The 12,853-nt window shown below is 44.2% G+C and overlaps 1 protein-coding gene across 3 annotated transcripts in view; it reads right to left on the bottom strand.

Moving 5' to 3' along the window:
• The window catches only part of TWSG1 (twisted gastrulation BMP signaling modulator 1), a 50,302-nt gene extending 38,447 nt beyond the window's left edge, over positions 1 to 11,855 (bottom strand). Inside the window, exons 1-2 of one of the 3 annotated variants that reach the window (XM_045003052.1) lie at positions 11,837 to 11,855; positions 7,986 to 8,150 (exon numbers count right to left, since the gene is read on the bottom strand). In XM_045003052.1, the coding sequence (XP_044858987.1) occupies positions 7,986 to 8,108 (123 nt within the window). In that variant the 5' untranslated portion in view covers positions 8,109 to 8,150; positions 11,837 to 11,855. Of the gene's footprint in view, positions 1 to 7,985; positions 8,151 to 10,935; positions 11,029 to 11,419; positions 11,560 to 11,836 lie in introns of those variants that run through there. The other 2 variants (XM_045003050.1, XM_045003051.1) reach the window with 2 other exon arrangements.
• Positions 11,856 to 12,853: the final 998 nt, after the last annotated feature.

The raw sequence follows: 12,853 nt of genomic DNA, 5'->3' as shown, positions 1-12,853 counted from the left end.
CACCCTCCCATGTGTGCAAGCAAAGAGAAGAGCTGCATGTGTATCTTCAGGATCCAGTATGTATAATTTCAATGCAGAATTTGTATGCTATATAATTAGCAGGGCACAGGGGTTTTATTACAAAGGGCGTTGTCAGTAGCAAGTAGGGATATGAGAGCAGTCTAACCATTTATCTGCATGCACTCATGTAAAGTGAATGTGGTCGGTATCAGGCACAGCTTTACTGAATGGTGGGGGCAGTAGTTTGCTCTGCTTGGTATAGGTGTGTTTGCAAGATCTGGGGATTACTTTGAGGTGTGTGACAGCGACTGTGATATGAGACCTAGGTTTTCCACCCTCATATGTAAACAAAGGGAAGAGCTGCTTATATACTTTTAGGACCCAGTATGCACCATTTCAATGAAGAATTGTGTAGGTTATGTCAGTAGCAGGGCACAGGACTTTTATTACAAAGGACACTGTCAGGAGTAAAGTGGAATACAAGAGGATTCTAATGTTTTAATGATGGTGAAGTGAAAGTATAGGTTGAAATGGTACCTATGAGTAAGGCTAGGTTTTAATCATGGGTACTTTTTTAATAAAAGTCATGGACAGGTCACAGGCAATAAACAAAAATTCACAGCCCGTGACCTGTCCATGACTTGTACTATAGAACCCTGACTAAATCTTGGGTGCTCTGGGACAGGGGGTGGCCTGGGGGCACCGCTCGTGCTCGAGGGGGAGGGGGCGGTGGCGCGAGGCCTGGGACCTCTGCTGGTGCTGGGTGGTGGTGGTGGCGGGCAGTGGTGTGCAACCCGGGACCCACGCTGCTGCTGTGGGGGGAGGGGTGTGTGTGGCAGCCCGAGAGGGAGAGGGGCAGTGGCCGGTGCGGCTGGCCCAGGAGCTGCCTAAGCTTCCCCTGGGCCAACTGCACCAGCCGCTGCAGAAGTCACGGAGGCCCTGGAAAGTGACGGAATCTGTGACCTCCGTGACAGACTTACAGCCTTACCTATAAGTAAGTGTCATCATCATAATCGGCGATGCCTCAATTTGAGGATGATCTCTATCACAGATTTACGTATGGGTCCTGAGATGACTCAGGAGTCTGATCCTGGAACCACAGATCCGCCTGCAGTAGGTACAGACATTTTCTGGAGGGTCATCTGCCTGCAGGGAGAAAGTTCTTTCTTTTCCCTCCCTCTCTCCCTTCCTTCCTTCTCTCTCTCTTTTCAGCTTCAAGGGCAAGGCGCTTATCCTCAAAGCGGGCCACTGCCTGATAGAGAATGTGGCACCATTGAGGTCAGTTGGTGGCTTGCTCCTCCCAGCTTGTGATGTCCACATTAGTTTTCTTGAGATACGCTTTCAGTGTGTCTTTGTAACGTTTCCTCTGATCACCCGGGATCTCTGACCATGGGTGAGCTGAGAGTAGAGGACTTGTTTTGGGAGGCAAGAGTCTGGCATCCACTAACAATGTCCAGCCCAGGTGAGTTGGTGCATGAGGATCATTGCTTCAATACTGGTGACATTGGCATCAGTGAGGATGCTGGCATTAGTGCAGAGATCTTCCCACTTGATGCGAAGGATCCTCCGGAGGCATCGTTGGTGATACCTCTCCAAACTCTTGAAGTGCTGTCAATAGGTCACCCAGGTTTCCCATCCATAAAATCTCGGGAGCAAAATCAGGACCTGTACATGGCCTTCTTCGATTTGACAAAGGCCTTCGACTCCACTAATCATGAAGCCCTATGAAAGGTGCTGGGCAAAATTAGTTGCCTTCCAAAATGTATTAAGGTCCTAAGGCTTCTCCATGATCAGATGACTGCCACCGTTCTCTGTAATGGCCTAGACATGGACCCTTTCGTCATTAAAACTGGGGTTAAGCAAGGATGCATTATTGCCCCCAACCCTGTTCTCCATCTATTTAGCAGTCATTTTGGTCCTTGTTAAAGACCACCTCCCAAATGGAGTTGACATCCAATAAAAAATATATGACTGTACCATCCTCGCATACACTGAGAATGACCTTCAGTCCACACTGGATTTTTTTGTACAAGCTTACCGAAGCATGGGACTCTCACTCAATATTGAGAAGACTAAAGTGCTCCATCAGCCAGCTTCAGGCTTTGCACATGACCCACCACAAATCACCATCGAGGGACAGACTTTGGAGAGAGTCGAGTACTTCTGTTACCTCAGTAGCCAACTTTCTCAAAACACAAAAACTGACAGCGAGATCTAGCACAGGATCTAGTGCGCAAGTGCATCCTTTGGGCAATTGCTCTGATGCATTTTCACAGACTGTGACCTACAGAAGCACACCAAGATCCACGTCTATAAGACAATTGTTATTCCTACACTCCCTTATGTATGCAAAACTGATGAGTAAGTGTAAGGGAGATGTAAAAGACTGTGATGCTGTTCTTAAAGTGGAGATGTGTGGTATTCTTTCTGGGGAGGTAGCAAAGCATATGACTGTACACCAGGATCTGGAACCTCCTGAAACTTATAGTACCAATGCATATTGAGGAATTGCTTGAAGAGAGTAAAGGGAAGAAGAAGGCGGCTATCGTATTTTTTTCCTTTTTGTGCTTTAATAGTGTTATATGGAATTTTGTAGGCAAGAGTGAACTGGATGCAAAACGAAGTAAAGAGCTTGTACATTTCAGCAACTGTGGGATTGGCAGAACAGAAAGGAAAGATGGATACCATCCTACATGAACAACAATCTGGATTTAGACATGGGAGATCGTGCACAGATGCTATTTTCACCCTGAGGCGGATTATCGAGAACACAATTGAATTCCAAGGCAGTCTTGCCATCAATTCTGTGGACTTTCAAAAGGCATTTGACAGTGTAAACAGAGAAACAATGTGGAAAATTGTGGAACAATATGGAATTCCAACAAAATTAATTAACATTATGAAGGCATTCTACACCAATTCAAAATGCTGCATTAAAATGGAAAATGGATTGAGTAAGCCATTCAGGATCAAGACAGGTGTAAGGCAGGGGTGCGTCCTGTCTCCTTTTTTTGTTTTTCGCTAGTCATCGACTATGGATTAAAACAATGCGACAGTGATACATATGGCCTAAAATGGAACAATTCAAGGCTATTTGGTCTAGACTTTGCTAACGACATCACTCTTATCAATTAAGATGCCAAAGGATTACAAAAATGTACAAACCAAGTCAAAGAAGTAATGGAGAAGATAGGTTTAGATACAATGCAAAGAAATGTAAAGTCATGTTAATGCGGACTGTAGGGACAGAAATCAAAACTAAAGAAGAGAAACTGGAGAAGGTGGACAATGTTATGTATCTTGGAAGTACCATCAGCCAAGACGGTACTAGTTCTGAGGAAATAATAAGAATCGGAAAGGCAAACACTGCATTTGGAAGACTCAAAAACATCTGGCAACTCAAAAACATCTCCCTCAAGACAAAACTGAATGTGTACTAAGCAACTGTTAATGCCATAACAACGTATAGCAGTGAGAGATGGCAACTTATCAAGAAAGAGACACAAAAGCTGGATGCATTTAATCACAAATGTCTGAGAAGAATATTTGGAATAACATATAGAGATAGGAAGATGAATGAAGAAGTCAGACAAGGCACCCTCTCACAAATAATGTACAAAAAAAGACATCAGTGGCTGGGACATGTGCTGAGACTGGAAAAAGAACACTTACCAAATATCACCCTTGAATGGAAGCCAGAAAACACAAGAAGAAAGAGAGGAAGACTGAGAATAACATGGAAACAAACAGTTCTGAATGACATCAAGTACTTCAACATGAAATGGGAAGATTTGGAGAAAAAGGCAGTTACAGGCAAGGATGGCAAATGTGGGTAGCCCAGTGTGCAGCAAAGCACGGGATGGACTAAGTTCCAAGGTAAGGGGTTGGCAGAGCAGAAGCTGCATAGGCAACCACAAACTGTGTTTGAATTTCACTCAACTTTCTGCAAAGGGATGACATACCACAAAGCAACCCTTACCTCTGTATTAACATAGAGGGGATAAGTTACTTTGGTCATGTGTGCTGGCTTCTCCTTGACCCAGGCTTTTAGAGCAAAACTGTTGCTGCCCCATCTTGGGAAATGAAGGTGAGCACACCTGCAGTGCCACACCAGGCCACAAAAGGGCTCAGAGGGACTGCACACATCTGTTCAAAGGGACACAAGCCACCTAGCATGTCTCACTCTGAGCACAGAGGCAGAGAACCACCACTCACGAACTGACAGCTAATTTGTTATTTATTCATTTATTTTTAGGTGCACCTGTAAAGCATCCCGGAAAAAGAAGCTGTTTGCTTTAGCGTCTTAGGACTTCAATCGCTGACTCCACTAAAATTTCATTAACATGGGAAGGATCTTCCAGTAATGGGTAACAGCTGGCTAACTAAAGTACATGCATGACTGCAGAAATCTAGCTTCACGGTCTTACACTGCTTATTTTCTTAAAAACAAAACAGGCCCTGCACACACATACGCACACACAAAAGCTAACCCTCAACTCCTCAGACACAAGACTGTTAAATCTTTGTGGCTTGTAAACATTTAAGATACAAGTCACAAGTTAATTTATTATAATGTTTATTTAGAGGAAAGACTAAAGGGATATAAAATTCTAGCCAGCAAACCAAGGGCACAAATGAAGCAATGTACTTGAAAATATACAAGAAAAGCTTTATGAATGTGAAGTTGTTGATCTCATGCTCTTTTCTGTTATGGTTCTAACAAAATAAATATTTATGTCGGGACCACCCTTAAGCACTGCAGCTTGTAAGGAGTGGTAGTAATGACTGTACTGCCTTCCAGCCATGCTGGCAAAAATATTTACATAACTGTGTGCTACATATGAGAGAGAACATGTGGGTTTTTTCAGTATTTCTTCAGTCCAGGTGGCCTCACTATTTGAACATGAAAATGACAAATATTCACATGCTGCAGCAGTACCCCAGTAATATTAAAGAGACATTAGCCATATTCCAGACCACAAGTTTTACCTACTTTATGGGTGTTCTACTTTGACAGGGAAAATCCTTTATATTCTAGATTCAATATCTAGTAGTTTTACTTATTTAAGTTCACACTTCCATTACCAAGAACATTTTTAAAAAATGTAAAAGTTACAATCATCACCACCCCCACTCTGAGACTCCAGAGCTCGGCTGCTGGAGCCCTGGGGTAGCGGCAGCAGAGCTCCAGGGGTTATTTAAAGGGCCAGGGCTACCACTGCCTCTACTGCCCTGGGCCCTTTACATAGCCGCCGGAGCCCTGCTGCCGGAGCCCTGGGGTAGCAGCGGCAGCTGGGGGCTCCGGCAGCGGTTTAAAGGGCCCGGGGTGGTAGCGGCGGCTGAGCCCTGGGCCCTTTAAACTGCTGCCGGAGCCCCCAGCTGCTGCTGCTACCCCAGCGGGGGAGGACACTTACTGGTACAGGCCGGGCCGGGGCTGGCTCTGACTCCCCCATCCCCGCCCCTTCCGCCTCAGGCCCCACCCCTTCTGGGAGCCAGAGCCGGCCCCAACCCAGCCCCATACTGGTAAGTCCCTATTTCTACTTTTACCTCTGCCCGCTCCCCTAAGTTCCCTGTGCAGCAGCTGCCCAGCAGGCTAGCAATTGCAGCTGTCCCTCCCACACCCCCACTGCCATGTGCTGCTCCTGCCCTCTGCCTTGGAGCTGCTCCCCAAGACTCCTGCTTGCTGTGCGGGGTGGGGGGGGGAGAGGAGGAAGAGGAGGGCTAATTTCAGGGTGTCCCCCTCCCCGCTGCTCCTGCATCCTGCTTACCTCATCTTCCATAAAGCAGGGGGGACACACAAGGGAGGGAGCTTGCTGGCAGCAGCTGGTCTCAGCAAGCTCATCTAATTAACAAGGCAGTGTGATTAAAGGGGAAAATGCACATCTCTCTCTCTCTCACACACACACACAATGTGTGTCTCTGTCTGCAATGCTGTCTTCCCTCCCTCCATTCTTGCTGCCTTGTAGAGTGTGAGAGTTAACCCTTGAGGGCTCAGCCAATTGCTAGTTCATCATTTAGCAGTAAGGCATTCCCTGGAAAATATCCCACGCTCTGACTCCTCCACTCAACTAAGCTTCACAATCATCACCACCGTGTACCAGTATTAAATTGTTTGTTTAAAACTCATATGGTGTGTGTGTGTGTGTGTGTGTATTTATTTATATATATAAATTTATTTATATATATACACGAGAGAGAGAGAGTCAGTCTTTTGTCTGGTGAAAAAAAATTCCCTGGAACCTAACCCCCTCATTTACATTAATTCTTATGGGGAAATTGGATTCGCATAACATCGTTTCGCTTAAAGTCGCATTCTTCAGGAACATAACTACAAAATTAAGTGAGGAGTTACTGTAACTCATGCATATCCCCAATTTGCACAAGGCTTAAGAAGGCATTACAAACTATGAAATGTAAACTTTTTAAATGAGATCTATCTCAGTAGATGACAGTGCCAATTCAAGACAACGCACATAAGCATTTGCTATGGTTCTCTAAGTCACAAGTCTTTGAAACTGAAGTTCTTTCAATTTTATGGCTCTATTTTCAGGTATGCTAAGCACATGCAACTCCAATCACCATCAGTAAGAGGTGTAAGTGCTCAAGGCCTCCGAGTATCCGGACATTTACTAATTAGACATTTTAAATTGTTTTATCCTACCAATTATTCCCCAAACAAATAAGTTGTTAGAGAACTTTACAGTAACTAGTTAGATTTCAAATGCACTGTACATTTTAAAGTTATAATTGGTATATTACTTGTAAAGAGATTTCAAGTGCAGTTTTACTCAGAAATGAGACAATAAAAATGATTCTTACAACACATCAGCTCTCTGTTGGCACGGAGTCCCATCTGGTAGCTTTACTAGCAAAAGTAACTTTTTTACTTTAAACAAAACCAAACCCCACTCCTGTTAGCACTTTTCTAGCTCATCCATTATCCACAGAATTATTAACTAGTTTCCAGATGCAGCAACTTACGGTACTAGAGGCAATGCAGGAGCCAAAAAAAACAGTTTGGTTTTCAGATCCCAGGATGAACATGCATGTTTGGCAAAGGTTTTTATTTGTAAACTGTGCAAATTTTATATGGAAGTCAATGAAACAAACATGGAAACTCTTGATGTTGTTTTTAGTCACTTTTAAGACTACAGCATACTTTAAGTAAGCAAACAAAATACATTGCAGACATGACATTTTCTCTCCTCTCTCTCATTTCCTAACTTCACTCATCTAAAACCTGAGGTTAACTGTAGAAAGCATCGTGCTCCACTGCCTGCAATTTCTGACGCCAGTACATCATCCTGAGCTGAGGTGCACATTAAGAATTCTTGGCCACCTTTTCCAGTGGCCATATTTCTACAGTTGTCACAAAGTAAAATTTAAAGATTTCCTTATGCATCTAGGAACCTTAAGAAGTTTCCATGTCTACATGAGACAGTTTTAAAGAGCTTTAGAAGCCTCATGGAAAACACTGAAAGCATCCTAATTTAAAGAAGCAAAAACTTAATTCTGATGTAGGTTTTCTGTAGTTCTCTTATTTCCTACTAACATTATTAAAAGCGTGATTGGTACCTGTTATAACCCAGATGAAATTAAAATCTTTTGTTAGCAGGACAGATTTCAGAAAAAATACAAACCACACCTCTTATGTCACAAACAAAGGAATCCACCTTCATCTGCTTTAGAATGTACAGGAGTCAAATGAACTCTTTTTTTGTGTTGGTTTTCAAATTTGGAATTAATGTTTTCATGCAACCATTCTTAGCAATACAAATAGAGAAAATATGTCATAGAAATATACTTGCTTACAAAGAGAATGAGGATTCAGCTGCCGTTCAAAGTATTAATAAGCAGCTAAGCAAAATAAAGTTTGTTTTTTATTTCAGAATCATTGGATATTGTCTACTTAAATCACTGAGTCTATTTGAAAGACTTAAAAACAAATTCTGAAACTAAGTCTTTAGAGTAAAGAAAGGAAATACCTGTATCAGACATTTACTGACATCACTAGCGCAGAGAGCCTTATTGCAGCCCATTGACGGTGGAATCCATAATAAGAACAGCAGGATAGTTACTATAGGCACTGTGATGTATTGTGACCTCATGATTTCCTGCAGGCAGTCAATTTCTGGAATCTCCAAGCAGCACTGAAATAAGAAAAAGCAACTGAAAATACTGTATTTGCTGAAGTGGAAGCCAAATCATTTTTGTTTTCCTCATGTAATTCCTTTAAAGCAATGTTAAGGGCTTTGCAGAGTGGAGTGATTTAAATCAAATTAAAAATTGTGAAAAAATGTGAAGTTATGCTGCTGCAACATTAAACTTTATAATAAATTAAAATATAAGCATGTGGGTTTTCTTAATTGCTACTACTGATTAGGGAATCTTATTTGAATGTTATAAATCTGCTGTATGCAAAAAAAAAAGTTTTCAAAGTATTAAAATTAAGGGCCTGATCCTGCAAACCCAAAAAACAGCTATGTTACTTTTCTCACACAAATACCCTTACTTTAAGTATGTACACATGTATGCATAGCATCAAGAGCTACAATTGTATTTTTACTAAAAACTTCTTCATGGCATGAAATCTTTATCCCTTCAAAACAAAATCGCTTCAGTGTTAACAATAAGATGTTTAGACTTTCAATACATTAACAATACATACATGCCAACATTTTAAAAAAAGGAGCCTAAAGTTAGATTCCTAAGCCTGTACCTTAAACACTTGAAGGTGGGATTTTTCAAAAGCACATAAAGGAACTGAAGTCAATGAGACTAAAATTGGAGGACTATAGCTTGGTCAAAGAATTTCAGCTTCCTTCTCTTCTGGAAGTTCAGTATATTGGCAGATGATATGGTTTTGCAAATACAATGTGTTTGACTTCATTATTTATGTTATCAAAATAGTTTATGGACCCCAATCATAAACTAGGACCCCATTCTGGTAGACACTGTACAAATACATAACAAGGAGCTTAGAATGAGCTTGTACTGTTCTTATGGTAAAGATGTTAATGAGGCCCTGGATTTGTCTTGTTCAGCATTTATGAACCTTTTAGAAAAAAAAATTCTATGTAAACTAAAATTCTACTAGCAGTTAGGAAACTAATTAAAAAAAACCAAGTAGAACATATCCACTTGAGCAATTTAACACTATAAAATGGGAAGAAATTAAATAAATACCGATATGTAAATAAAAATGATTTAAATACAGAATATCATTTAAAATTAATAGTTATTTTTTAAATTTAAAAAAAGCATTATTTGTATCCAATCAGAGTTTTTGGGGGGGCTTCCCCTATTCAATCCAGGGGCATATACAAAGAAGAGGATCTTTCACACAATCAAGAGCCATTTACTTTCACTGTTTAGTAGTTCATCAAACATACATAAAGCTTGATGTTTTATCATAAATTATAATCTAGATTTAACAATAAATATCTTAATAAAAATGGCAGGAACTAAAATAAATATATGGTAAGTAAACGAGTACTTATTTTATAAAGGAGAAGCTCTGATAAATTAGTGAATAAAGATATGTTTTAACACAGCACCAAATTGTTTCAACGCCATCAATCTGGATTTAGTCATTATATATCAAAGGGCTTCTGAATACACAACTGGATAGATGTCACTAATATGAATACACTGCGATGGAGTTATATTAATAATTTAATACAGATGTGTGTTGTGGGGTGAGTGGCTAACAATTTCCATGCTTCACTGCTTATTCTTAGTTGCCACTTACCCTTTCAATCTACATTTTCACTACATTCCATTCTCTGCTTGCCCTCAAAACTTTCTCACTGGCTGTCTTCATTCCTTACCTACATTCAGTTTCTGCCTGCTACCTATCCTTCTTGTTTAACCTTTCATAATTCAGTTGGCTCATTCCCAGTTACTCACTTTCTAAACTGCACACTACAGCTTGACTTGGAAGGTCAAGTTTAAGTCTGGCTTAACTAACATGAGTTACTCACCTTGTATCTACACTATGAAAGGCAGGCAACACCTTTAGTTGATTTCAGGTGATCGAATTAGCCAAAGCACGTGCTAATTAAGTCCATCCTAAATGTCCATTTTTTCTAATCTAAACAAAAGAACCAGGACACAGGAGAGAAAAATACCTCTGAAAGGCCCACCATGAGTACTGGTGATTAACTCCCTTTCCCTGCACAAACATCTGGTACTGCTGTCTGAGAGCCCGCTATGGCAGCAAAGGCGTAGATCATGCTCTTTGCATGGGTCTGGACCAACACATGATTGGTAGGAATGATGTGGAGAAATGAGGAGCAAGGTACTTGAACTGTAATCTCTTTGGGACAACCTATTTTTTGTTCTGTGTTTGTACAGCACCTAGCAGAGCAGTCCCCTTCACTATCTACATTGCTCTTGCCCTTTGAAATGGCTGGGGTCATGCTGGTCCGTATTTCATATCATTTGGTTCCATAAAGAGAAAAAAGACTGATGTCTCTGTTCCTCAGAGATTCATTTTGTCCTGGCTGGCTAGGTAGTTTTCAAGTGAATGACTGTACAGAAACAACTCACAAATATATCCCATGCCAACTTGATCCCCCAAATAACGTGAAATATGCATAAAAGGTTGAGGGGGGTTGGTGTTTTTTTTTTTTGCAATGCAGCCATTTCCCATAAACATTTTTCTACCAACTCATATGCTAACTCCGCACAAAATATTTTGAACTGACTTAATCCTCCACGCAGAACAGTCTGAGCTCATCCACACACCCTGCCCTGCTAACCAAGTCACCATTTTCCTACCAAAGATGGCCCTGCCACAGGCCTCCCGGCGGCTGGCGACAGCGGGAGAAAACAAGCACAAAATGTTTTATCCCGATACTTTCCCAACCTTCTCTGGGGCAGGGGCGCTGGAACAATGTGTCTGGCGGGGATGCTGCGAGCCACTGCACCAACCTGTAAACCCGCATATGATGGAAACCACTTCAAGCCAGGGCAGGGGCGCAGCGGCAGCGCCCCCAGCACCCTGCAGGGCGGCGTGGGGGGAGGCAGCCGCACCGGGCAGAGCCAAGAAACAGCAACAACGCCGCGGCCAATCCCCACCCCCCTGTGCCGGCAGCGTGTGCCAGGCGGTGGTTTGGCGCTGGCCGGGCCGGGAGGGTTTCCAAAGCGCCGTTAACAGGCAGCGGTGGCCTCCCCAGCGCAGACTAGCGGCCCACGCCTGGGGGTGTCTAGCCTGGCTACCAAGGGGCGCAGCTCGCTTGGAATCAAAGAGGAGCGAGCCGGAGCGCCTGAAAGAGCCACAGACTCCACGCCCACCGCCCCGCTCCCCCTCCCCGGCACCGGAGCCCCCCGATCTCCTAGCCGGGCAGCCCCTCTCTCTGCCCGGCCCCCGGCGCCCCAGTGCCTCGCAGCGGCCGGCAGCCGGCGGCTCTCTTACCCCAAGGCGTCGCGGGCTGGGCACCCCCGTGCCTGGCGCTCCGGCTGCTCGAGAGGCGGCGGCGGCGGCCGCGCTCTGCAGCCCGCGGCTTCCTTGGCCTCGGCCGCACGCAGCGAGGAGGCGGCCCGCGCGTCGCGCCGCTCACACAGGGCCCGGCAGCGCCCCGCCTAGGGGCACCGTCAGGGGACAGGACCCTCCCCCGCTCTGCCCGGCCTGAGGGAGGGGCTGACTCCCCCCCACCCTCACTTGGGGGGAACCAGGGGGCCCCCGCCCGCGAGCATCGCTCTGCCTGGGCCCCCTTGGGCCCATCCGAGGAGGGGAGCCCCGGGGAGGGGACGGGCCTGCTCCACCTTCCTCACCAGCTCCGAACCGGGACCATTTGGCGGGTGAGTTGGCCACAGTTGCCAGACTTTTCACCTCTGCCGCAGACGGGCCCAGCTGGGGCAGCAGCTCCACATTCGAACACCGGACCGACTCTCTGCATGGTTGGGGTGAACGCCTTGTGCCGCGCTGGGCGCCACGTCTCAAAAGAGTGACACTGGAATTGGAAAAAGTACAGAGCAGGGCAACAGCAAGGAGTGAGGGTATGGAACAACTTTGAGATGAAGAGAGATTAAACAGGCTGAGACTATTCAGCTCAGAAAAGAGAGGCAGGAGCGGGAGATCATGAATGGTGTGAAAAATGTGAATAGAGAAGAGGGGGTTAGTTATCTGTAACTGGAGGTTCTTCAAGATGTGTGGTCCCTGTTTGCATTCCACCCATGGGTGCGCACGTGTGCCATGCACCCGAGTCCAGAAGTGTTTCTTAGCAGTAACCACAGACCCACATGTGCGTAGTGCATGATCAAAGCTGAGGGTATAATACAGGGGTAGGCAACATATGGCACGGGTGCCGAAGGCGGCACATGAGCTGATTTTCAGTGGCACTCACACTGCCCAGGTCTTGGCCATGGGTCCAGTGGGCTCTGCATTTTAATTTAATTTTAAATGAAGCTTCTTAAACATTCTGAAACCTTATTTACTTTACATACAACAATAGTTTAGTTATATATTATAAACTTATAGAAAGAGACCTTCTAAAAACGTTAAAATGTATTATTGGCACGCGAAACCTTAAATTAAAGTGAATAAATGAAGACTCGGCACACCACTTCTGAAAGGTTGCCGACCCCTGGTATAATAGGTCGTGTGGGTCGACACCTCTCCAGTGTCCCTCTTATTGTGCAGTCCAGTCCACAGCAGAGGGGATGGAGGGTGGGTATTAGAATACAAATTGGGAACACACAGCTCAAAGAACCTCCAGTTGCAGGTAAGTAATCGCTTTTCCTTCGAGTCATGGTCCCTATATGTATTCCATACATGAGTGATTAGCGAGCAGTGATCCGTGCAGAGGTGGGTGCGAGGATGCAATAGGAAGTGCAATCAGCAGTACAG

The sequence above is a fragment of the Mauremys mutica genome, chromosome 2 (genome assembly GCF_020497125.1).
Source record: "Mauremys mutica isolate MM-2020 ecotype Southern chromosome 2, ASM2049712v1, whole genome shotgun sequence".
Classification (NCBI taxonomy): Eukaryota; Metazoa; Chordata; order Testudines; family Geoemydidae; genus Mauremys; species Mauremys mutica.
This window is presented reverse-complemented; position numbering and strand designations above follow the sequence as displayed.